This window comes from Planococcus citri, chromosome 1 (assembly GCF_950023065.1).
Source record: "Planococcus citri chromosome 1, ihPlaCitr1.1, whole genome shotgun sequence".
In the NCBI taxonomy this organism is placed as follows: domain Eukaryota; kingdom Metazoa; phylum Arthropoda; class Insecta; order Hemiptera; family Pseudococcidae; genus Planococcus; species Planococcus citri.
Window position 1 is genome coordinate 70,296,009 of NC_088677.1, and position 24,514 is coordinate 70,320,522.

Consider the following 24,514-nt stretch of genomic DNA (forward strand, 5'->3'; position numbering starts at 1 on the left):
ACAAAATCACTGGTGAGTACTGTGCACAATCTCGAGAGAAAATGGCCCGATGAAAAGAAATCTTGGTTGTCGTTTGGTCGGAAGTACGGTTTATGTCGAATATGCCTACATAAGTAATAGGTATCTGATATCCTAGTGAAATAATGCCCCCTGCAGAGCGTTCCCATCGTATTTCACGTACCAATACCTACGACAGTCGTAGCCCACGGTCGCAGTCTCGAATTGCATCGTATCCAAATCTATGATGACCAGTTTGACGACCTTCCAAATTAATACATACATCATCGATGCGGAAAGATCGACCATAACTCATGCCATGTGGTAGTGTTCTTTGAAGCCCTCAAGTTGTAAAAAATTCAAAAAATGTGGAAAAATTCCACCTCTCAGATCTTCTTTTGTAAAAAGTAGGAAAAAATCAAGAGAAAAATAATAATGAATCGAAGTCAATGCACATTTTTCATGAAATTTTCAATTTTTGCGTCAGAATTTTTCAAGATACTTCCCTCTCCACTGGGTCATTCAAATAATGTTCATCTCCTTGTATGGAACCCTTCTCCCCAATGTCGATATGAAAGTTAATTGTCCACAAATACATCAATACAAATTACCAACCTTGATCAAATTTCCAAAGATTTCTCAAATTTAGAAAATGATGTTGACGATATTGTGGATGTATTAATTGTTGATGTCAAATTTTGTGACTGTGTTGATGCTGCTTTTAGTTCAAGCAATGGCCACTTTTGATAAAATCATTTTTGGAAAAAATTTCAAATTTTGAAACTAAAATTATATAACTTTGCGTAGCAGGAGACCAGGAGATTGATGTAAATTTTGATGTCAATGTCAATCCATCCATATCAATCACATTTGGTTTGGATCCCGCATGTCAATGTAAATTTTGGCCCTGTGTTGAGCCAATTGTTGCCATGAATGTCAATCAACATTGGTCAACAATTAGTTACATCGACAATTGACTCGACACAGGGTTGATAAATTGAAATTCACATCCACATGTGGGATCCAAAACTGATGGATGTGGATGGGTCGACAACTGGACATATGTATAGGTACAGAAAAATTAGCATGGTCAATTGGTCATTGTTGTATGGGAAATTCACACATGGGTGTGCTATGCGAAAAGGCATAAGTTTTAGCATGCTCTTTGCACAATTTTTGTCAATAGGGCAGAGCTGTGGGACCAAAACGATTTTGGGATTGGATTTCGGGATCAAAATTTATTTATTTTGAGATTGGAATTGTTTTGGGATTCGTCCTTCTAAAATTGTTTTAGTTCTGGGATGAATTGGTTCCAGTTTCAGGATTTTCATTCCAACCAATTTTAAGCCCAAATTGACCAATGAACCCTGCAAGGGGTCTGAAAATGGGACGTTTTGACGTGGGGAATCTGATGATGTAATTACATACTTAACGTTTTAAATACATATTTTGCTTAATTTGTCGAGTAATTTTTATTATGATCTGAATGAACGATGATAAATGATGTAAAATGACAATTTATCAAAATAAAATCATAGTAAAAAGGCAAAAATTGAAATCCCTAAACCAAAACAATTTTGTATTTTGTTTCAGTTCCGGAATTGTTTTGGGTTCAAAATTATATCAGTTCCAGAATTTTTTTGGTTTTGGGATCAAGAAAAATAATGATTTTGGTTTCGGGATTAGTTTTGGGATTGGATATAAATTGGGATTTAATTGGTTCCAGTTTCAGGATCCACAGCTCTGCGATAGGGTAGCATGAAAATACTATTTTTTCTAATTGTTGCCTTACAGCTGAAACCGAGTGTGTCCATAAAAAAGTACGATTTTACGCATCACTGATAAGGTTTGAGTATGCTCGGAAGGGTTCGTTGAGTCCTGATTGAACATCGGTTAGCTTTGTCATTCAAGCATCTTTCTTGGCGCACTTTTACTGTACCCAGATGCAAATTTTCCATTTCAGGGCATCCCAGAGTCTTATCAGTGATGCAAGAAAGAGACAATTTTTTTATGGACATAGATACTCAGTGTTTCAGCTTTAGGGTAACAAAATGTTGGTGCTATATCCTTCATTTTTCTATGTTTAATTTCTTAAACTATGATTTCTTATTCTTCTGCAATTCTTGCTAGGATTGTTTTGTTGGTCACAAATTCCTTCCATGAAATCCTTAGTAGCCTGTGGTAACACTATCTCTGAAAGGCTGTGATTTTCTGCTCACATTCTGTACTCATGGTCAATGTTTCACAGGAATAAGTACATTAGAACTGCCTGTCCATAGGTAGAGGTACAATGGTACATACATAACAGTGTAAAATCCTCTTTCAGAGGCTCAAGTCCATTGTTTTATTTCCCCGCGCTGTGAGTAAGTTGTTGAATGCAGATCTGGCCATTCCAATTTGTGTCTCAATTTCTTTCAGATCTCTGCCATTAGTGCCATAATTAGAGCTCCTAAATACCAGAATTTGTTCATTTCTATTTCTTTTCTTGTGACCCTATCTTGATTGCAAATATTTTGTCATCTTTCTTTGTGAACGCCACAGCTTTTGTTTTTTCTGTATTCAGTGGTGTAGCCAAGAGGAGAGGAGACTGGGGTGATTGCCCCTCCCCATTGAGGATGAAAATGTTGAATAAAACATACAAAAATTGATGTCTTTTGTAGCCATTTTCAAAAAATTTCATTCCCTTCGCTCTAGCAGCAATATTACTTTTATTTTCATGAAATCATATTCCATTATGTAATAAAGCATATTTGAAAAACTCCTTAAGGTTCTGACTTTTGTTTCTTAAGAATCTGGGTTTGTCCCCTTTTTGGCAAATTCCTGGCCACTCCACTGCCTGCATTTATTTTCATTGCGTACCTACTTATTTCAGTCTGACTATGTTTATTTGGTTCAGCATTTTTTGCATCTGGGCTTCTGTCTTGGCAATCATTTCTTTATTGTCTGCATAACTTATCTCATTTATTCTTTTCCCATTAATTTTCAGCCCCTTTATGGGTAATTTTTCAGGGAACCCCCTCCGTTTTTTTAGAAACTGGTCAGAATGCGCGAAAAGTGACAATTTTTGTTGGTAAAAGTATAAGTTTATTCTGAGTGTTTTTTTTGCACGATCTGTAGACATTTTTTCGTCTGGTTCAATTTTTCATCTGGATCACCGTGGGCTCTTTAATAACCAAAATTCTCAAATGAAGCCAGGGAAATTTTTCTAACAAAAAATGGAGTAAAAGTTAACGTTTTACAAAATTATTGATTGCATAGTTGATTTTATGGAATTCCCTGATTTTGAAGTGAAAATTTCAAATTTCTCTAGACATTTCCATAGTTTATCCAGAAAGGCGAAATTCCTAGATTTTTCCCTGGTTTTCCACAGAATGGACACCACGTTGATACCAAAAAGTTGTGGAACAATGTATGCTGTGTCTCATTCATGCACGAAGGAGATCACTTTGTGATATGAACCATGTGCATGCATGTGTAGATACAATGTGCATTGCATACAGAGTATTTTATATAGCGGTACAAAGCGAAAATTTTTACGCCAGATCTACGATGTATAATTGTTTCTCTTTGTACGACTGATTGGTTTTCTCTCCTTATACTCGTACTGGTCGTATCGTACTCGTATCTGTCGAAAAGAATTACATATGAGAATACCGAATAAGATATCTAATACCTGTTGCAAACGTTTAGAAAATACGAGTCCTATACCTTCGTAGGTCTAGTCTATAGGTAGGTATTGGTAATATTTAGTTCCAGTTCACAGTTGGTTTTAACTCGCAATCGCAAATACAAGTACCTACGTATGTGTAGTACTCCATCTCCAGTTTCGACTTGGTACATATATCTCTAACAATAAGAACGAAAATGAAAATAGACGTATGTAGATGTACTCCAGGCTGCATTGAGTAGACTGCTGGGCGTAGTTGACAGTTGGAATTGATTCGTTTGGTGAAAATCTGAGCGCCGATATGTTGATCGGAAGCCCCACGATGATGTACTCCATAAGCTTACTTATACCTACAGTCGATTTGTCTGGTTCGTAAGCGACATTCCACACCGGTTTAGCGATTCTGAATCTGACGACGACGAAGACATTAAATAGGTCATTACCTTGAATATTAGCGCGTATCATACTATTCGAAAGAGTGTAACGTACGAGAACCTATTCTCGTATTCGGTAACGGTAGCCACGTCGCGTGCATTTGCCAACATTCCAGGCATACTGGAGAAGGGCGATGACGACTTGCCTATTAATTATTGAACTTGGGGGTCGATATTATTGGTGGCAAATAAACATAGGTATTGGTATTCTTCCGGATACATTACAACGTGTTAATTATTGGCGACGGTTTTGTTTTTATGTTACAGGGTGAACTGATATGGTTCGACCCGGGTGTCGGGCACGCGTTACCTGGAGAAGTTTTAGAGTACCATAAACCGGCTCAAGTGCTCACTGTACAAGCGGTCATCGGAGGAAAGGTATCTACTTACTATCTAGTCTACTTGTGTTTATATTTTGCGTTACAAATGTCCACAAACATGAATCATTGATTGATGACCCATTCATTTCATTTGTATCATTTTCAGCCGCAAGTTTTCTCTTTGACAAGCGCCAATGGCTTGAAACGCAGGCAAGATTTAGGACAGAATGGAATCGAGGATATGATACAGCTAAAGTGAGTAGATCTGCGATCAGTTACCTAACAACGGAGCACAGAGCAGGACTCGTTTGTCAACTTTCAAGCAAATGGAATTTTCGGCAAATTTTGGAATAAAATTGAGACTTGTGAGAATTCTTTGCGAAAGTGCGAAAGTTCTATGCAAGTTTCGAAAAAAAACCAGACCACTGGTAATTTACACAAAAATTGAAGCTTATGGGAAATTTTTGATGAAAATGAAAAAAGTGGACATTCTCCACGTGGCAAAAGCAGGACTTGACGAATTCGGCAAAAAAACAGAGCTTTTTAGCAATTTCTTAGAAAAAAGAGAGACTTTTCAATAATTTTTGAGTAATATAAATTTTTGGAATTTTTAGCACAAAAATGAAAATTTTAAGCATTTTTTTAAGCAAAAAAACGAGTCTATTTGACAACTTTGAATTTTTGCAATTTTTGACAGAAACCGAGACTTTATCAATTGCAGCAGGAGATCGAGCTTTTCAGCAATTTTTAACGAAAAAGCAAAATTTTTCAGTAATTTTTAGCAAAAAAAGTGAAATCAGCTGAACCAGCTGGAAATTTTTTGGTGAAACGTGAAAATTTTGACTGTTTTCTGACAAAAAACAAGACTTTGAAAATTTCAGCAAAAAGTATTTTATGGAAATTTCTGCCAAGAAACGAAACAAAGTGTAGAAAAATTGCTAAAACCACTCGAGTGGAAATGCAGCTATTGAAATTATTGGTTCATTCGACAAATATTATGAAACGCGTGTAATTAATGAAACGAAACGTGAAATTTCGTCTAATAATGGTTAAACGTAAACGTTAAAACGCGCTCGTGTTATGATTTATGTTTCAGTGATTTGAACGAAGCGTCCTTATTATGGAATTTGAAAATACGCTACGAAAAGGAATTAATTTACGTAAGTACATGCTCTCGCCTCTTACATCAGTCGTTTGATGCCATCCCATTCCAATACCTTCGGTTCGCGGATTCGTTTCATTCGATTCTATCGAAGTCGATGATGATCACGATGAAACGATGACGATGTGGGAGAGAAGATACCGCATATAAAATTGCTCGGTGTTCGCCCCAATTTCGCCACGTATTCGAATTATTTATAAATCGTCGAATAAAAAATTTTAATTAATCGCGACTCGCGAAATTCGCGAATAACCAATTCCGTACGAACGTTAATTTGATTTTTAACGAGTTTCCCTTTTTTTGTTCCCTTTTCTTCTTTTGACTTTTTTTATTCAAATTCAAAAAGAATTATTTCAGGTCATAGAAGTACGAATGGTGGGATGGAGGATCGAAAAAAGAATTTTGTAGTATTTGGCTCTCCATTTTTTAAAATTTGGTCATTTGGCTCTTCTTGGGGTCATTTTCACATAATTCAAACCTGTTGAGTTCAAAAATATCATTTCTCTCCAGATCCGGGGAGGAGGAAGGAGGAAGGAGGAAAGCTTCATCCAAATTTATTTATTTCATAGGTATTTACGAGTGTAATATGATGTGAACGTATTGTAACTAATAGCTATTGCTTTTTCTTTCCTTTTTGCAGACGTATACGGGCAGCATTTTGGTAGCTGTGAATCCTTACAAAATGTACGATATGTATGGTCTCGATATGGTCAAGAAGTACGAAGGCCAAATTTTGGGAACGTTACCACCGTAAGTAATTTAATGGTGTTATTTTTTCCTTCAGTCTTTGTCTTACTCACTTGTCCCTCGATTCTCACGAAGAGGCACCTTCAAACGAGGTGAGGAAATTTGAATGAACCTTGTCCTGTGCCTCTTCGGTAATCTGTACTCATCAAAATCCATCGTTGAAATATTGTTTTTTTTTTCAATTCACGCATTTTTTTGTCGTAAATCGAATCGAAATTTTGGCCAAGGTGGTTTTCAATATGGCAAAACAATTTCCGGGGTCAGTTTTTTTACCACAGGGCACCTTTCTCTCAAAAATGGGCCAAAAAAAGTTGGGGCCTTAAAAGACTACATTGACCGCATACCAGACAGCTTTTAAAAGCCAGAAACATAGGTCAATGACCCTACGACGCCAGACCTGTAGGATGCTGGATGACTCTCAAAAGCCAGATAGACAAATCAATGACCTTACAAAGGCAGACAGAACGTCACATAGCCATAAAAACTCAGACAGGCAAGTCAATGACCTTAGGAGCCCAAACAGGACTCCATATGGTCCTCAAAAGCCAGACAGGTAGGTCAATGACCTCACAAGACCAGACAGCATGCCAGACAGCCCTTCAAAAGCCAACCAGAAAGTTCAATGACCTTACAAGTCCAGACATGATGCCAGACGGCCTTCAAAACACAGCCAGAGAGGTCAATGACCGTAGGAGCCTAAACAACAAAAGACCAGACGGCCTTCAAAACCTAGACAGGCAGGTCAATGACGTTAAGTGGCTAGACAAGACTCCAGACGGTCTTCAAGAGCCAAACAGGCAGGTCAATGACCTCACAAGACCAGACAGCATGCCAGACAGCCCTTCAAAAGTCAAACACACAGGTCAATGACCTTGCGAGACCATACAGGATGCCGGAGGGCCTTCAAAACCCAGACAGACAGGTCAATGACCTTAGGAGCCCAGACAGGACTCCAGCTGATCCTCATAAGCCAGATAGGTAGGTCAATGACCTCACAAGACCAGACAGCATGCCAGACGGCCTTCAAAAGCCAGACAGATAGTTCAATGACCTCAGGAGCCCAAACAACAAAAGACCAGACAGGATGCCAGACGGCCTTCAAAACCTAGACAGGCAGGTCAATGACGTTAAGAGGCTAGACAAGACTCCAGACGGTCTTCAAAAGTCAAACAGGCAGGTCAATGACCTTACAAGACCAAACTAGACCCCCAGACAAAAGACCAGGCAGGATGCCAGACGGCCTTCAAAACCTAGACAGACCGGTCAATGACTTTAAGAGCCTAGACAAGACAAGGCTCCAGATGGTCTTCAAAAGCCAAACAGACATGTCAATGACCTTACAAGACTCGATAGGATGCCAGACGGTCTTCAAAAGCCAGACAGACAAGTCAATGACCTCACAAGGCCAGACTGGTAGTCAGACAACCTTAAGAAACCATACACATCAGGTCAATTGGCTTTCAGTGGGCAGACAAGACTTTGGACGCCTTCCTTTCATTTAAATTGGGTCATTTTTGAGCTTGAGCCATTTCTTACCTATGTTGTTGAATTATTTTCAAAAAATATTTCTGTTGTTTATACATACATTTTATTTTGTTGGAAATGAAGGATTTGAGCTTTTTAAAAACTTTCTTGATTTGTCCGATTGGGCAGGGTATTCTACAATTCTACATGTTACACTTTTCAAAGCAATTTGTTTCCCCAACATGGAATTGGAAACCTAGAGAGCAACAAAGGGGTTAAGAATATGTAATTTTTGGCAATCTTGAATGAACTTCGATGCTTACTTACTTGCTGAATTTATGTCATTTTCAAAAAATTTTCTATATGAGACTTGTGTTTTCAATTATTTTTAGGTAGGTAAATTTGGCCAGTTTCACAACTTTTGGAAAACAAATTTGCAGCATTGCGTAATTTTGATGATAGGGTATTTTTTCAATTTTTTAAAATATTTTTCCATAAATGTTCGCAATATTCCTCCAATTTTTATCATTTTCATCAATTTCTGGTTGAAGATTCGAAATCAGTGATCAGGATTATTTACGATTTTCCTCCATTCTAATTAATCAAACGCTGGTTTTAACTTTTGCAGACACCTATTCGCCATTGGCTCAGCAGCTTACAGCGGCCTCACGAAGAGCAACCAAGTGGTAGTGATATCAGGCGAATCTGGTTCCGGCAAAACCGAATCGACCAAATTAGTGATGCAATACTTGGCGGCAGTCAATAAATCGCCGTCTAATTTGATAACCGAGCAAATTCTGGAAGCGTCGCCTCTGTTGGAGAGTTTCGGTAATGCGAAAACCGTGCGAAATGATAATTCGTCAAGATTCGGCAAATATTTGGAAGTCTATTTCAAAGAGTAAGTAAAGTGTACGCTTTGATCGTAAATTCGGTATTCGGTCATGCAATCTTACGCGGTTATATCTCTCGTGTTACGTCTTACGTAATGAATCGTCGTCGTCGCATGTTACGTATATGCAAGTGTAAATATGCCTATTGCTGCCTTTGCCTATAACCTAACCTACCTTCATACATGTATAGATTATGTGTAGTATTGTATACTTTTTTACGAGTAATTCGCATGGAGTAAGTATGTAGTCTGTCTGCGTGTGTGTAGGCTGTCGCACGAACCGAATAAAAAAATTTATAGAGAGATACGATACACGATACCGAGATTATTAATGCAAAGAATTGGAGAAAGAAAAAAAAAGATGAAAAAAACGTGCTTCGAATGCGCTGTTGAGTGTGTTGTAGTCGACGTATTGTTGAGAGATTATACGTTTCGCGTTACCCAGCATTGCTTTTTAATGGTACATTAACATTACTTGTGTACACGTGAGATGAGATAACTTTGCATTTGGGTGTATATTCGTAACTCTTACTCTCTCTCAGTCTCATATGTATATTGGGATATGTGCAATGATCGGTGACCAGGTTGAATATGTGTCTGCCAGCCGCCTCGTACGCTAATTAGCTAGTAGTTAGCTAGTTGATTTTTGGTGAAGGCTGTAAGCAGTGTAAGATGAATGATTCGGAGCCAATCATCAATCAGTTTGTATTCGTCTTGAATATTCAATGATTTTTACCAATTCTTTTACTGTTTTTTGCAGAGGTATCATTATTGGAGCCAAAGTAACCGAATATCTGCTGGAGAAGTCAAGAATCGTTACCCAAGCCCCGGACGAAAGAAATTACCACGTGTTTTATGAACTGTTGGCCGGATTAACTGAGGAAGAAAAACTCAAATATGGGCTTTTATCCGCCGATAAATACTTCTATTTGAATCAGGTTCGTGGTTGAGAAAAAGTTCAATATGAAATCTTTTTATATTCTCGCTGGAGGAAATTTTTAAATTAATACAAGTTGTTTTGTAAGGGGGTAGAAAAATTTTCAGATTTAAATGATATCGGGCACCATTAACAAAAAATATATTCCAAATGGCAAAACATTTTGAACCAAACAAAAAGTTGAATCGAAAGAGCTTGAAAAAATACATCAAGAGACAAAATTTGATGTGTTGAAGTGCATTTTTCAATTCTTGGTGTATTTTTAGAAACCTAATGTGAGTCAAAAATGATGAAAAATCAAAATTTTAGCAAAGTTACCTAAAAATCTGAAATTTAGTTTGTACATGGAGCCCCCAGCAGATTTTGAAAAATGAAAATAAATTCTTACAAAATTTCATCGAATAAAGCTGGCGAGCTAAAATTTACTTTGCACCCTGATTTCAACATATCGAATCAATTGGGAGGTGGTTTGAGGCCTTTCTGGAACTACCATCAGCCGTATTTTGAAAATTCCATAAAGGTAAAAAATAAAAATAAATAAATTAAATAAAAAATTTAAAAAATGAGAAAAAATAAAAAAACAAATTTTAAAATGAAAAAAAAATTGAAAAAATTGAAAAAATAAAAAAAAATTGAAAAAGATAAAAATTAAAAAAAAATTTTAAAATGAAAAAAAGTGAAAAATGAAAAAAATTGAAAAATTGAAGATTAAAATGGAAGAAAAAAACGTAAAATATACTTTTGTATTGCTGAAAAGAAGTGGGGAGAGGATCATTCGGATGGAAAGTTAAGTAAATTTTTTTTTCAAGTCTTTCTCCACTTCAAATTACTGCAGGACGTTGATTTTTCAATTATGCTACATCCTTGTGATTTCCTTTCGACTGATATGTTCATGTTTACGCTATCGAACCCCTCCAAAAATTTAGTCATTTTGATCAGATTACGTTGAAATGACTTCCAGTCCTAGAATTACGTAAAGAAAGCAAATAAGCTTGGGTTTTCTTTTTTGGGACTGGCGAGAAAATTTCATTTAAAAAAAATTATAAACCAGGAATTTGTGTGCCCCTGAAGCTCTTTAGAAGTAAAAAAAAATTAATGCGGCGACGAACTGTCCGAAAATGAACAAACTTAAAACATTTTGATCCCTTCCCCTCCCAACCCAACCAGCATTGGTCCCAAAGGTCCAGTCTCTAGATTATACATTTCAATTTTTTGGTTTAGCTGTTTTTAAAAATTTTGAGACGCATAAATTCCCTAGAATTGGCTTCGTTAAGTCAAAACTTGCTTTCGGAGCTTTCGGGTTTTAGAGGTGGTGTGAGGGGGGGGGGGTGGAAAATAAAGTCAGTGTGATGATAATAAATTTCCATGGAATTACTTTACTAATTTTGAAAACAAAGCTGTCAGTTCGTTACAAGATTGTAGTGTTCCAGTGCTCCTAACTCATTTTAAAATATACCTGCGTTTACTTTTGTTTTACAGGGAGGCAGCTGCGACATCGATGGCAAATACGATGGAGAAGATTTCCAATCTTTGTTGTCTGCCATGCAAGTTTTGGGATTCACTTCCGAAGAACAAGATACCATTTTTAGGATTCTCGCTTCCGGTAAGCTAATTATTTTTTTCAAACACATTATTTTGTTTTGCAGAAATTCACATTTCATTGTGAAATTATAAAGTCTTAAAATGGTTCTCATATTGATATATTTTGATTTCTGGTTTTTTACAGTTTTACATTTGGGAAACGTGTACTTTCATCGCAAACAATTGAAACATGGCCAAGAAGGAGTAGAAATAGGTTCAGATGCGGAGATCAGATGGACGGGGCATTTATTAAGATTGGACCCGGATGGTATCAAGCAAGCTTTAACCACCAAAACGACGGTAAGATCGAAGATGTCGAGCCTTTTTCCACGTCTGTTGTAATTCGACGCTTTCATCATGGTCATTCAACTCACCTGCCACTGTTTTTTGTAGGAAGCACGAAATGAAAGACTGTTCACAGCGCTGAATATAGATCAAGCTTTAGATACCAGAGATGCTTTCGCCAAAGCATTGTACAGTTCGCTATTTACCTGGTTAGTTGCTCGAATTAACCACATCGTGTATAAAGGTACCAAAAGAACGTCAGCTATTTCGATACTCGATATATTCGGATTCGAAGATTTCAAGGTACGTAATTTTCATAGAGGAAGTATTTAGAAATCATAACGAAGTCAACACTAATACGTCACGCCAATTTTCAATTACAGGAAAACAGCTTCGAACAATTATGTATTAATTACGCCAACGAGAATTTACAGTTTTATTTTAATAAACACGTTTTCAAATTGGAACAACAAGAATACGCCAAGGAAAAAATTCAATGGCAGAATATCACATTCAACGTAAGCCTCTTCTACACACCTTGTCTCATCGATATATCGATAGTCGAATATCTACGGCTCATTTATTTCGATCTGATTTTTACAATACGTAGGATAACCTACCAGTTATACATCTACTGTCGAAGAAACCTGTCGGAATACTTCATTTATTAGATGACGAATCGAATTTCCCCAAAGCGACGGATTCTTCGTTTTTGGAAAAGTGTCACTATAATCACGCCTTGAACGAGTTGTACTCGAGACCTCGCCTGAATGTGCCGGAATTCGGTATCCGGCATTTCGCCGGCCCTGTTTGGTACAATGTGGACGGATTCTTGGATAAGAATCGCGATACTTTGAGGACCGATGTGGTAGATTTGTTGATTTCGAGCTCTTTACCGGTAAGCGATTCGCTCAGTAGGGACAAACGAGTAGAAATAATACCATGTTGAAATGTTTTCATGTTTTTTTTTGTCCTATTTAGATGGTCAGCAAAATGTTCACAGCTTTGAGAAATACGTACGAAACTTCCAAAACTTTAAACAAAGCTAACGGCAGATTTGTAACAATGAAACCCCGAACACCTACGGTCGCCGCCAGATTCCACGATTCTTTGCAGCAGTTATTAGAGTCCATGTCCAAGTGTCATCCTTGGTTCGTGCGATGCATAAAACCAAACTCTGAAAAGGCAGCTATGAAGTTCGATATGCCCGTTGTTTTGGAACAACTAAGATATTCCGGTATGTTGGAAACGATCCGTATTCGCAAACTCGGTTACCCGGTTCGAATGAAGTTTATGGAATTCGTTGAAAGATACCGATATCTACTACCTACCAGAATGTGTACACCGAGAGGAGCACCTGCTAGGTAAGCTCTATAAATTTCTTCTGCACTTATCTGTATTGCTGAATTATACGTAGGTACCTATTTTTGGTATCGTAATTGATTTCGACGAACTCGTCATCCTACAGGGAACTGTGTCATATCATTTTGGAAAACCACGGTGAAGATTATCAACTGGGTACGACTCGGGTATTCTTGCGCGAGAACTTGGAACGTGAATTGGAGAGAGAAAGAGCTGAAATCTTACACAAGGCTGCCATGACCATTCAACGTAACGTCAGAGGGTTCTTGGCTCAGAAACGATATCAAAACGCCAAACAAAGCGCCATCAAAATTCAGTCCGCCGTTAGAGGCTGGAAAGAGCGTAGGAAATACGTGGTGCTGAGAAGAGGTGTTGTCAAAACGCAGGCCTTGTATCGAGGCAGAAAGCAAAGGCAGCGATATAATCAACTAAAGGTACGTAGATGCGTACTAAACAATACACCCTTCGCACTTATGCAGGGGAAGGGGGGAGAAAACATATTAGGTCGGACCAGATCAGCAAAATGACCTTATCTGAGCAGATATGATTACACGATGAGGAGGTCTTTCTTTTGAAGAAATGATTTACTCAGATCTTTCTCGGTTTTCCAGACCCTTCAAATATCAACCAAACTTGAAAATGATAAGGGGAACTGGGGAAGGGTAAATTTAGTAGGATTGAGGGCTTAAATTTCAAATGGAAAATTACAAAGGGTTATTGAAGAAATGAAATACATGAAGAGCAAATCTGGAAATTTTTGCAAAAAACAAGACTTCGACTTTTAATGGCAGTTTTGGCTAAAAAAATAACTTCGCAATTATTTTGGCAGGAAAATCTGTATTTTTTGAAAATTTTGATAAAAAGTGAAAACATTTTGACAATTTGGGCAAAAGTTAGAACTTTTTCACAATTTTGACAAGAATTAAAACTTGGCATAAAATGAGACTTTTTTCGGAAAGTTTTGAAAAAACGGGAACACTTCTTTTTGAAAAGAAAAAACAGGAATTTTACTGGATAATTTCGAAAAAAAAAACAGTATATTTTCAAATAAAAATTGAAATTTTGGTAAAATTTTAGCAAAAAACATTTTACTGAGAAAATTTTAAAAAAAAAGGGTATTTTTTCACAAAAATTAAATTTTTGGCAATTCTGGCAAAGAATCACTGAGCAATTTTGGTAAAACTGGACTTTTATGACAAAAATGAGTCCTTCTGACAATTTTGAAAAAAATTGCATTTTCTGACCATTTTTGTGGGAAACTAGACTTTTCTGGAAATTTTAATTTGGAAAAATCGTAACTTTTGATAATTTTGACTATAAATAGAACATTTTTGTAAAAAAAGTACCTACTTCTGTTGAATAATTTTGAAATTATAACTTTTAGCACTTTTGACCAAAATTAGAACTTTTTTTGGCGTACTTGAAAGAACTTCTGTTGGATAATTTTGAAATTGTAACTTTTGGAAATCTTGATTGCACTTTCTGACCATTTTTGTAAAAAACAAAATTTTTCTGAAAATTTGAAAATTTCAGACTAAAAAAATGTTTACTGGAGACATTGGAAAAATGAAAAGGGGGCTTTTTGGATAAAAAATCGTAACTTTTGAAAATTTTGACTATAAGGCTGCGGACACGACATGAGCGTTGAGCGTTAGCGAGAGCGTTGGCGAAAATTTAAAAAACGTAATTTTAACGTTAGACGATTTTGACGAGAATATTTCTGAGCGATGACACTCAACGCTCAGAAATATCAAAAAATTTTGATATTTGAGCATCAGCGAGAGCGTCAAACGAACTTTGAAAATTTGAAAACGCTCACGCTGACGCTCAACGCTCATGTCATGTCCGTAGCCTAAATATAACCTTTTCAGCGTAAAAAAGGTACTTCTGTTGAATAATTTTGAAATTGTAACTTTTGGCAATTTTGACCAAAATTAGAACTTTTTTTAGGGTAAAAGAAAAACTTCTGTTGGATGATTTGAAAAAAAGCAACTGGTCTTTTGACAACAAAACGTAGAGTTTTATTAGCTATTTTGGCAAACACAAGAGACAGAATTTTTTTTTTCAATTGCAAGTACGAGCTCTCCACAATTTTTTGCAAAGAAAAAACAGGAATTTTAGTGTTTTTTTTAAAAATTTTATGAGCATTTTTTTTGACAAAAATAAACACTTTAATACTTGTATTAGCAATATTGGCAAAAATATGACTTTCATTGGACAATTTTGAAAAAAAAATACATACAAAAAAAACACTATTTTGATAAAAAGTAAATACGTAGAACTTCTTAGTAATTTTTGCAAAATATAGGATTTTTTGCCAATTTTGACGATTTTTGGATTTAATTGGGTGATTTTGAAGAAAAGAACAGTTTATCAAAAACAGGTACTCTTGACAAGAAACAGGATATTTCTGGCATTTTTGGTAGAAAACAGGAATTTTACTGTGCCATTTTGGAGAAACCAGTAATTTTTTGACAAAAATTAGAACCATCGTTTGTGTTTTATATTTTTAAAAAAATCCCTTTTTTGGCAATATTTTTGGCAGAAACAGGACTCACATTGCCTCTCGGACAATTTTGGATAAACTGGACTTTCCTCAAAATTTTGACAGAAATCAGAACTTTTTGACAATCAACAAGTACCTACATATTTCTTTTCGGAAATGTTAGTGAAAAATATCAGCTTTTTAGCAATTTTGGTAGAACAGACAGATTTCTGCATTTTGGCCATAAAACAAGAATTTGATTTGTTGATTTTAGAAAAAAAAAAAAAAAACAGTGACTTTTCACGCAATTAATGCGAAAATTATGGATTTTTATGTAAAAAAAGCAATAAATTTTTAGCAATTTCGGATAACATTAGGAATTTTTGACAATTTTGACAATTAAGGGACTTTTTGATCAATTTTACCTGACCGGATCTACGATCTACTTACGGTCATATGCAATCTTTTCCGCTCTAGGAAATCGTAGTACAAATTCGTATTTATTGTATGTAATTGTTAAAATTAAATTTTTGTTAATTCTGTTAAACAGGAAGAACTGAAACGCCGAGCTGAATTAGCCAGAGAACGAGCTCGTGTTAAAGCACAGAAAGAAGATCAAGAACGTACTTCGAGAGCCATAGCTGGAGTCAATCATCTGGATGTGCCTGCCGAATTGGCGTTTGTATTCAATAAATTGGAAGGTAAAATATACACAATATGTGCAAACTTGAGCATACCTGTAAAAACCTTTAGACGCTGTTCATACAAATTGTTATTGTTATTTGTTTATTTACAGATACTCAACCAGTTCATAACGAACGTCAAATAGTCAAAGTCGTAGGACCAGTTGTAGAGAAAAAAGAAATGTACGAATTACCCGTCGATGTCGATCAACACGTATTTTCTAAATTTACCAATATCTACTTTAAGGTTAGTTCCAAAATACCAACCAAATTAATACTCGACAGCTTTACGTACCAGTAGAACCAACTAACATTTGACTGATTTTTTCCCTATAGTCTCACGTCTGGGGTATGAAGAGAGAACCGATCAAAACACCATTTCTGCACAAAAACAAAGATTCCGATTACGCCGACTCTTTGGCTTTATTCAAGTTAATTCTACGTTTCATGAACGACGACACGTTAACTGATCGCAAAGAACAAGTGTTAGGAGATTACATCTGCTACAAAGGATTGACTAATGAAAAACTGCGCGACGAAATACTCTGCCAGTTGGTCAATCAGACGTGGAGGAACGACGTGCAGGCTAATAACGAAAAAGGCTGGTTATTAATGGCTAGCTGCTTATCGGTCTTTCCACCATCGCCTAGTTTATATAAATTCCTGCTCAAGTACGTCTCTGATCACGGATATAACGGATACAAGGCGATCTGCCAACAGAAATTGTTACAGTCTCATAACCAGTGGGCTAGATTGTATCCGCCTTGTTTGCTCGAATGGAAGGCTAATCGTAAGAAGATACATACTGCCGTACAAGTGAGATTTTTCTTCGATACAACGAACAAGAATAATTATAAATGGAATAGTTATTTTATGGTGTATTTTATTATCAAATTACAGGTACACTTTGCGGACGGTGAATCAGTAATGGCTGATTTGAATTCGTGGACACGATGCGAATCATTGTGCGAAACTGTATTAGCTGACAAAGGTATAGCAGAATGCCACGGATGGACTGTCGCATTAGATAATAACGAAGACCAACGTAATGGACTGGATTATGTGTTTGACGTAATTTCCGAAATGGAGTTACCTCAAGGATTCCCCACCCAGAAACAAAATGTTATTCCAACTAGTCAAAAAGTGAGTCTATCGTGATACCTACTTGATGTTGATCCTGTGTGTTTTTTGGCTTACCTGTGCTTACATGTTCTCTGATTAATTTCATAGGCTGAACCATATTCGACTGCTCGCAGACCAACTGTACCACCTCCTCAACCACCTGTCAGTTTACCTCAGGTAAGTTTTCGCTTTTTCTTCGTGAAAAAAAAAAATCAAGAAACTTGATTTAATAATACTGTAATTTTGTATCGTGTTGCAGAATGCTCAACCAAAAATGAGATCAATTTCTCGCGATCATATGGTAGAATCTGGTTTATCGAGACAATCAGCATTGAACGACAGATATTTCGATAAAGAAAGTACTCGATCGCGCAGCTTGGATAACCTTCTGTCTCCGGTGAGTGAAGCTTTTCGATCATTATTACAATTATCGAGGTTTTTGCGCCCAGAAACAATGCAACCAGGGTGTCCCTGAGTTTTCCAAACCAATTTTAAAAATTTTTTGGACCCTTTAAATATTTACTACACTAATTGCGGAGGAGAGGATGCTTTTTCATTCAAGTAAGGATTTTTTAAAATTGAAATGTTTTCATTTTCAAAAGAAACTTGAGAAAAAATAAAAAAAACAAAATGTTAAAAAAATGGGACTATTTTTTTGGCTATTTTAGCTAAAAACAAATTTTGTGCAGAAACAAAAAACACCGGACTTTTTATTGCATTTCAGGCAAAAAACAGAAATTTTTGGCTCTTGGCACAAGAATAAACTCTTTTGACAGTTTTGGTATAAACAGGGTTTTTTGAAAAAATTTACGATTTTTTGACAATTTTGGCAAGATTTTTCTGATAGTTTTTGGTAAAAAGCATAAATTTGATTATTCAGCAAAAAAAAAAACAGGAATTTTATTACGTGATTTAGGGACAAAAACATGCCTTTTATTAGGCAATAATTTCGAAAAGATCATTAGGACTTTTCTGACCGAAATTGAAACTTAGACAATTTGAAATTTTGAACAAAAAAAACAAGGCTTTCATTGGGCAAGTTTGGAAAAAATCCAGACTTTTTTGACGAATTATAATATTTCTGAAACCTTTACACAAATTAAGCTTTTTTTTTGATAATTTTGACCAAAAAAACAGGATATTTTTGACGTAAAATAAGGACTTTTCTACAATGTAGGCAAAAAAAGGACTGAATATTGTGCAATTCAGCCGAAAACAGGACTTTTAATTGACATTTATGACAATCAATTGGGACTACTTGACAATTTCGACAAAATCTGATGCTTTTTTCCGCAATGTTGGTGAAAAACATGAATTTTTTGTTGCCAATTTTGACAGAACATAATTTTTGCATTTTTGTCAAAAACAAAAAAAAAGTACTTTCATACATTATGTACTTACACATTTTTGAAAAAAAGTTAGGGTTTTCTAGACAACTAGGCTTAAAGCAATAATTTTTGAATGTTTGAGCATAAAAGCCTGGAATATCGATTGGCAATTTTTGACCAAAAGTAGAATGTTTTGACAATTTTGGCAAAAATGAAACTTTTTCAGTAATTTGGGGAGGGGGAGACTTTTTGAACATGCTTTGGCAAAAAACCGGTTATTTTGGCAATTTTTCCGAAAAATGGAATTTTTTTGAGAGATATTTTTAAAATTTTTATTCTAAGTGACGAAAAACGGGACCTTTATTCGGACAATTTTGGCAATAAAAAAACAGAACCTTCTAAGCAATTTTGGCAGAAAAAAAACAGGACTTTTGTTTGGCAATTTTGCGGGAAATGGATGACTTTTTAGGCAGTTTACCAAAAAAATCAATATCAGACATTTCTTTGTAATTTGAGCCCAAATTATGACTGATAATCATATAAAAAAATGGTTTCTGGCAATGTTGACAAAAAAAGCAGAACCTTTTCGACAATTTTGGCAAAAATAAAAACTTTTTCACCGTTACCAATGAAAAAATTGGGCTTTACGTTAATTTCAGCAAAAAAATGGGACTCTCTGGGGATTCTTCCAGAAAAGTGGAGCCTTTATCAGTAATTTTTGTGTAAAACATGAAATTTTGGCAGAGATGTGTAACCTTTTTTCGCAATTTACACATAAAACAGCTCATTTTTTAAAACAATTTTGACAAGAAAACAGAAAATTTTCAAGCAACTTTGCCAAGAAATACTTATGAGTTTTGTTTGACAATTTTGGAGAAAACAGGAATTTGAGACTGCTAAAGGCAAAAATCAATTATTTTTGGATGTGTTGGCCGAAAAGAAAGCGTTCTGGGCTATTTTGAAAAAAAAAGCAGGACAAAATCAAGAAAAACAAGACGGTAAATGTAAAGGAATTCCCTGATTTTGGAGTGAAAATTCTCATTGTCCCTGATATGTATTTCTATGATTCTTCCAGAAAGGGCGAAATCCCTTTTCCTTTTTTCGATTAGGTACATATTTAGAAAAAAAAATTGACACTTGTGTTCGAAAATTTCTATTCTACAGACGATCACAACGAAGAGTGGGGCGGAGAACCCATTAAAACTGGAGAAATTAGGATTATCTCATAGCCGACTCAACGACAGGTATCACTCGCAATCGATGGAAAGGATCCAAGAAATTTCCGGCGACATGGACGTTGAATTGAGCAAAGTAGAAGATGATAATTTAGAATCCGTTAGTCAACGAGGAGAAAACAGGAAATATAGTTTGACTGGGTTAGTATTTAAAAAAATCATTCTCGTTTTTTATTTTTTATTTTTTTGTGACTTTTTCTTCCTGTTTATGATTTTTCTTTCAATAATATTGAAACATTTTCATTTGTGTATAGAGCATCTTCGGACGTATTGGGTGTAAACAGTCAACTGGATTTCGATTTCTCCGATTTGGCTCGAAGCGAAGACGATAAAGGAAGCTATATCAAAGGCCATCCTAGGTAAATTATAATTTTTTATTCGATGTAACGAAACCGGAATCTTATTAATCGCGGATATTTTCAACGTTCAGATTCATCAAATCGCAATATGCCGGAAAACGAGCCGCTCCTGGAAGCCATTCGAGTAGAGCTCAAATTGAAACGAGGTATTCGGCTGATAAATCTGATGTCGGAGTCAAGAGCTCAGCACTTTCGGATACCAGCGAAGCTCCATCTTTGGGTAATCTTTATTTTATTTTTATTCGTACGGGCTTGGGTTTTACCCTCTGCCGATGAAACTTATGTTTTGTTGTCTGATCGTTTTACAGCTTCCCACGTAAGAAGAGTACGTGTTCCTTCGCAAGCCTCTGATGTAGATCAGTTCCTCGACGATCTATTTAATCCGGTTTTAGACCAGTTATCCGATGCTCGTTCGTTAGCTGCTTCAATCAAGGGCACTGATAGCGATTTTGAAGAGTTACTTGCACGACCGGATATATTAGCCAGTCGTATCAAAGGCGGTGGTAAAGGAGTCGGTGGAGTTGGATCGCATCAAGTAAATACGACGATCTCCAGAACGCTAAAATAAAAATCAAATCCTTTGACCTGACAATTCAACACTTTCATTTTTGTCCCTCCAGACAAGCACCCAGAGCCCTACTTCTGCATCGTACAGCTTTAATCCTATGGTCAGTTCGCCGCCATCGATGATACCCGGATTAATCTCACCACCATCTTTACTAATGCCTTCGGTACCTTTGTACAACGCACAAGGGGCCGTATCATTGGATGCTGCCACAATGGCGCAAGGATACATGCCAGTACCTATTTATAATATGCAAGGTATAAGACTCTGGCCACAGCCTGTTTTCGTTTTGTCTACCTACGAGATGTAGACCTCTAAACGATCTCGTTCGTATTAAATTCAATATAGGTTTACATTTACCAGATCAATCTCAATCCGGTGATCCGAACGTGATCGCTTACCAAGCCAATCTGCAACAGGCTTTCTTGCAGTCTGCTATGGCGCAAAATATTCGCATGCAGCAGCAGTTATTGGCTCAGAATCAAGCTTTTCAGCAACTTTTACTGCAGCAGCGTATAACCGTACGTATTACGAGACGTTGAATTGTTTAAATTCGATTATTTAGCGATCTAAGAAGTATTTTTTTCTAAATTTCAGCCCAATGAAAATGGTACTCCGCAGAAAGGCAGCAAAGCGACACCAACATCCAGCGCAGCCAATAATCATACTCAAGTGAGTCTTTCAAATTAACTTATTTCACAATAATTATGTTCAAATAGGTATTTAACTTACTGAATTTTAATTTTTTTTATGAACGATAATGCAGATGTACAGATCTGGTTCACCTCATTCCACTTTTACCAGCGTACTTTCCGAGTTGAAAAATCGAAAATCGTCATCAGAATCGAATTCAAAGGTAAGAATTTGCCCCAAACTACTCTCACTTTTTTAATCAATGAAAGATTATCTTGAATTTTTGTGAATGCATTTTCACAGTCCGTGGTTCCCCCTCCTCCACCGTTACCGCCCCCGCCAGAATTGATAGATCCTAGCGAAACGAGACCATTCATGGATCCATACGGTAGAGCGAAAACCGTACGTATTGGTAAATGGAGATGGCCACCTCCGAAAGATGATAACTCGCAAGACACTTCGTTCATTCAGTTTAAAATGAAACAAAAACGTAAACATTCTCACGTAAGTTGAAAATTTTGAACTCAGTTTCAAGAAAAATAGAATGGAAAATACTTATCAAGGACGTTTGTTAATTTGCATTCACACATTACGATATTTTCCCAGGAACTGGGAGATGGAGAGGTCGGAATCGAATGGGAAGAATACGAAATATCGGCCGAACAATCGCTTCCGGTTCAAGGACAGAATCAATCCAATGCTTCGAAACATAATCAAGTTGAAATTCATCGTTCTTCGTATAAGTAAGTACCTAATAAATCATTTAGAATATAGCAGGGTATCCATTCATATGAGGAAATGATTTTCTCTGACTTTTCCCGGTTCTCCAGTTTAATTTTTTTCATTTCTCCAAAACCTTCAAATATCAACTACAGTCACATAATATGTAGCCTAAGAACTTAAGAAGGTGGGAGGAGGGCTGGGGAGTCAGGTTTTTCAAACCGTTAAGGTGATAAGATAACATGCCAAAGTAGGGCACAAGCAGGACTTCTGGCAGAAATTTTTTTGAAATGTTTAAATTGAGGGATGGGGGAGGGGTGAGGGAGAGTCAAAAGTTGACCGATACAGAACTTTTTAGGGCGAAAATGTTTCTATTTTTAAAGAGAACTAGAAAAAAAATCTTGCAGGAAGAGAATTAGCAAGTGGAAAATTGACGATTTTTACAAAAACAAGACTTTTTGACACTTTATGCAAAAAATGGGACTTATATTAGGCAATTTTGGAAAAAAGAAAACATGGGAAAAAAATGAATACGTTTTGAATTTTTAATTTTGGAAAAAGTGAAATTTTTTTACAAAGTTTTTTTTTTTTTAAAAAACATGACGTTTTTGGCAAAAATGAGGATGATAATTGCAGCAAAACGGAATTTTCCAACAATTTTGGCCAAAAAAGAGCCTATTATTTGGCAATTTTGGTAAAAACGGAACTTTTTAAGCAATTTTGGCAGCAAAAAAAATGCAATTTCGTTTGGCAAATTTGGACCAGAAAGAGGACTTTTTGGGCACCTTAACCAAAAATCAATGCTTTTTGGATGTTTTGACAAAAAATTGGAAATTTGAATCTTATATGACAATTTTGACAAAAAACAAAAATTTCTAGACGATTTTAATACAAATCAAAATTTGTTCTTAATGATCTTGGCAAAAATTAAATTTTTTTGATAATTTTGGCAAAAACAAGACTTTTTGACAGTTTTAGCAAAAATTTGGGCTTTGTAAATATTTAGCAAAAAATGAAACTTTTTCGCAACTTTGGCAAAATTGGGATTTTCTGAAGATTCTAACAAAAAAAAATCCACCCAAGTACTTCATCAATTTAGGCAAAAATCAGCATATTATTATTTGGCGATTTTAACAAGAAAACAGAATGTTTACCAGTAGGTACGTAACTCTGCTAGAAAAAAAAGAACACGACTTTTGTTTGGCAATTTTGAAAAAAAAAACATAGGAGGCAGCTGAGGCTAAAATCAATCGTTATTGGATGTTTTGGCCAAAAATCAAAACTCCCTTGACAATTTGGGTAAAAAAAAGCAGACCATGAAACGTAAATGAGGAACTCGACTCTGAAACCTTATCAAAATAACCGATTAAAAATTTGGGAAAAATTGATAAAATTCCCGTATTTTAAAAACATAAGTGCCTATCTAATTCATCAATAATTTTTTCTGACTTTAAAAGCCTTTAACCCCGCGTATAATATTTTTAACTGACTCATAAAAACTCAAAACAAATCAAAATGACATGCTCAACATTATGTTAGACGTTTAAAAACTTCCAAAAATTGACTTCTTTGACATTTTGGGAAACATTGAAGTACCTACGTAGATTTTTAGATATCAAGTCTGACTTTTGAGAAGTTGAAAAAAAATTGTCTGACTTTCAATAACTTGGAAAAAATTCCGATCAATTCTTGATAAGTTTTCTGATGATTAAAAAAAATGACTATTATCCGACATTTTGAGTAACCATAAGACTTTTAGATAGGTTACGTCCAACTTTTACGAGCATTGAAAAAGAATGACTTTTAAGAACTTGGAAACAAATCAATAAATTTCTAAAATCATATTGAACTTTCTAAAATAACTTTCTGGTATTTACGAGTGTGACATTAAAAAAAAAAAAAAAGAAATGAATTATTCCAAGTACTGAGTTGACTCAAAAACAAAAATATCCATGATTCAAAACCGTCCTTGAAGAGGTGAAATCTTTTGTTCTCATACAGCAACGACCATCTCGAATCATCTTCTCATCTGAGACGCTTTCATTTACAGATCTTTGGAAGTTGGTTCAGCTCGACCAAGTCCCGGTAGCGTAGGAAAACTACGAATTAGCAACGAAATGAAACATAAGTTAGAACTCGTCACTGCCAATCACAGCTTGAGATCGACTGGCAAACCGCGTCCTCCAGCCATTCCAAACATGCAGAACAATCAAACTGGAAAACTGGATTCTGACAGAAGATTACTATTGCAGCAACAGTTAGGTAAGGACAAGAGTACAATTTCGTTCAAAAGTTACTCGTAAATATCATTCAATTCGTACCTATTTATGAGCTTACTTTATGATTGATTTGTGGAAAATGTTTCAGCTGGAAGATGGGGCAGTGTTGACAATGTTGATAGTAGAACTACATCCAAAGATGACCGATCTGATATTCAACAGAACAATATTAGAAATCAGGTACCTTTTCACATATTCGATTACTCATTTAATTTAAAAAAAAACAATCAATTTTAATTTTCCTCGCATCGAAAAACGTT

The 24,514-nt window shown here is 35.8% G+C and overlaps 1 protein-coding gene across 2 annotated transcripts in view; it reads left to right on the plus strand.

The window, feature by feature from the left end:
- Myo10A (Myosin 10A) overlaps positions 1 to 24,514 on the plus strand; it is a 66,356-nt gene that overhangs the window by 30,045 nt on the left and 11,797 nt on the right. Inside the window, exons 3-33 of one of the 2 annotated variants that reach the window (XM_065356863.1) lie at positions 4,366 to 4,476; positions 4,585 to 4,673; positions 5,515 to 5,578; positions 6,221 to 6,330; positions 8,420 to 8,689; positions 9,441 to 9,618; positions 11,097 to 11,220; positions 11,344 to 11,498; positions 11,592 to 11,786; positions 11,867 to 12,001; positions 12,094 to 12,381; positions 12,465 to 12,847; positions 12,952 to 13,279; positions 15,881 to 16,031; positions 16,127 to 16,260; positions 16,350 to 16,829; positions 16,914 to 17,156; positions 17,244 to 17,312; positions 17,395 to 17,532; positions 19,628 to 19,839; positions 19,953 to 20,057; positions 20,129 to 20,277; positions 20,366 to 20,592; positions 20,678 to 20,879; positions 20,971 to 21,143; positions 21,220 to 21,294; positions 21,389 to 21,478; positions 21,559 to 21,759; positions 21,862 to 21,998; positions 24,026 to 24,237; positions 24,343 to 24,434. In XM_065356863.1, coding sequence (XP_065212935.1) covers positions 4,366 to 4,476; positions 4,585 to 4,673; positions 5,515 to 5,578; positions 6,221 to 6,330; positions 8,420 to 8,689; positions 9,441 to 9,618; positions 11,097 to 11,220; positions 11,344 to 11,498; positions 11,592 to 11,786; positions 11,867 to 12,001; positions 12,094 to 12,381; positions 12,465 to 12,847; positions 12,952 to 13,279; positions 15,881 to 16,031; positions 16,127 to 16,260; positions 16,350 to 16,829; positions 16,914 to 17,156; positions 17,244 to 17,312; positions 17,395 to 17,532; positions 19,628 to 19,839; positions 19,953 to 20,057; positions 20,129 to 20,277; positions 20,366 to 20,592; positions 20,678 to 20,879; positions 20,971 to 21,143; positions 21,220 to 21,294; positions 21,389 to 21,478; positions 21,559 to 21,759; positions 21,862 to 21,998; positions 24,026 to 24,237; positions 24,343 to 24,434 — 5,520 coding nt within the window. The remainder of the gene's footprint in view (positions 1 to 4,365; positions 4,477 to 4,584; positions 4,674 to 5,514; positions 5,579 to 6,220; positions 6,331 to 8,419; positions 8,690 to 9,440; positions 9,619 to 11,096; positions 11,221 to 11,343; positions 11,499 to 11,591; positions 11,787 to 11,866; positions 12,002 to 12,093; positions 12,382 to 12,464; positions 12,848 to 12,951; positions 13,280 to 15,880; positions 16,032 to 16,126; positions 16,261 to 16,349; positions 16,830 to 16,913; positions 17,157 to 17,243; positions 17,313 to 17,394; positions 17,533 to 19,627; positions 19,840 to 19,952; positions 20,058 to 20,128; positions 20,278 to 20,365; positions 20,593 to 20,677; positions 20,880 to 20,970; positions 21,144 to 21,219; positions 21,295 to 21,388; positions 21,479 to 21,558; positions 21,760 to 21,861; positions 21,999 to 24,025; positions 24,238 to 24,342; positions 24,435 to 24,514) is intronic. The other variant, XM_065356945.1, reaches the window with a different exon arrangement.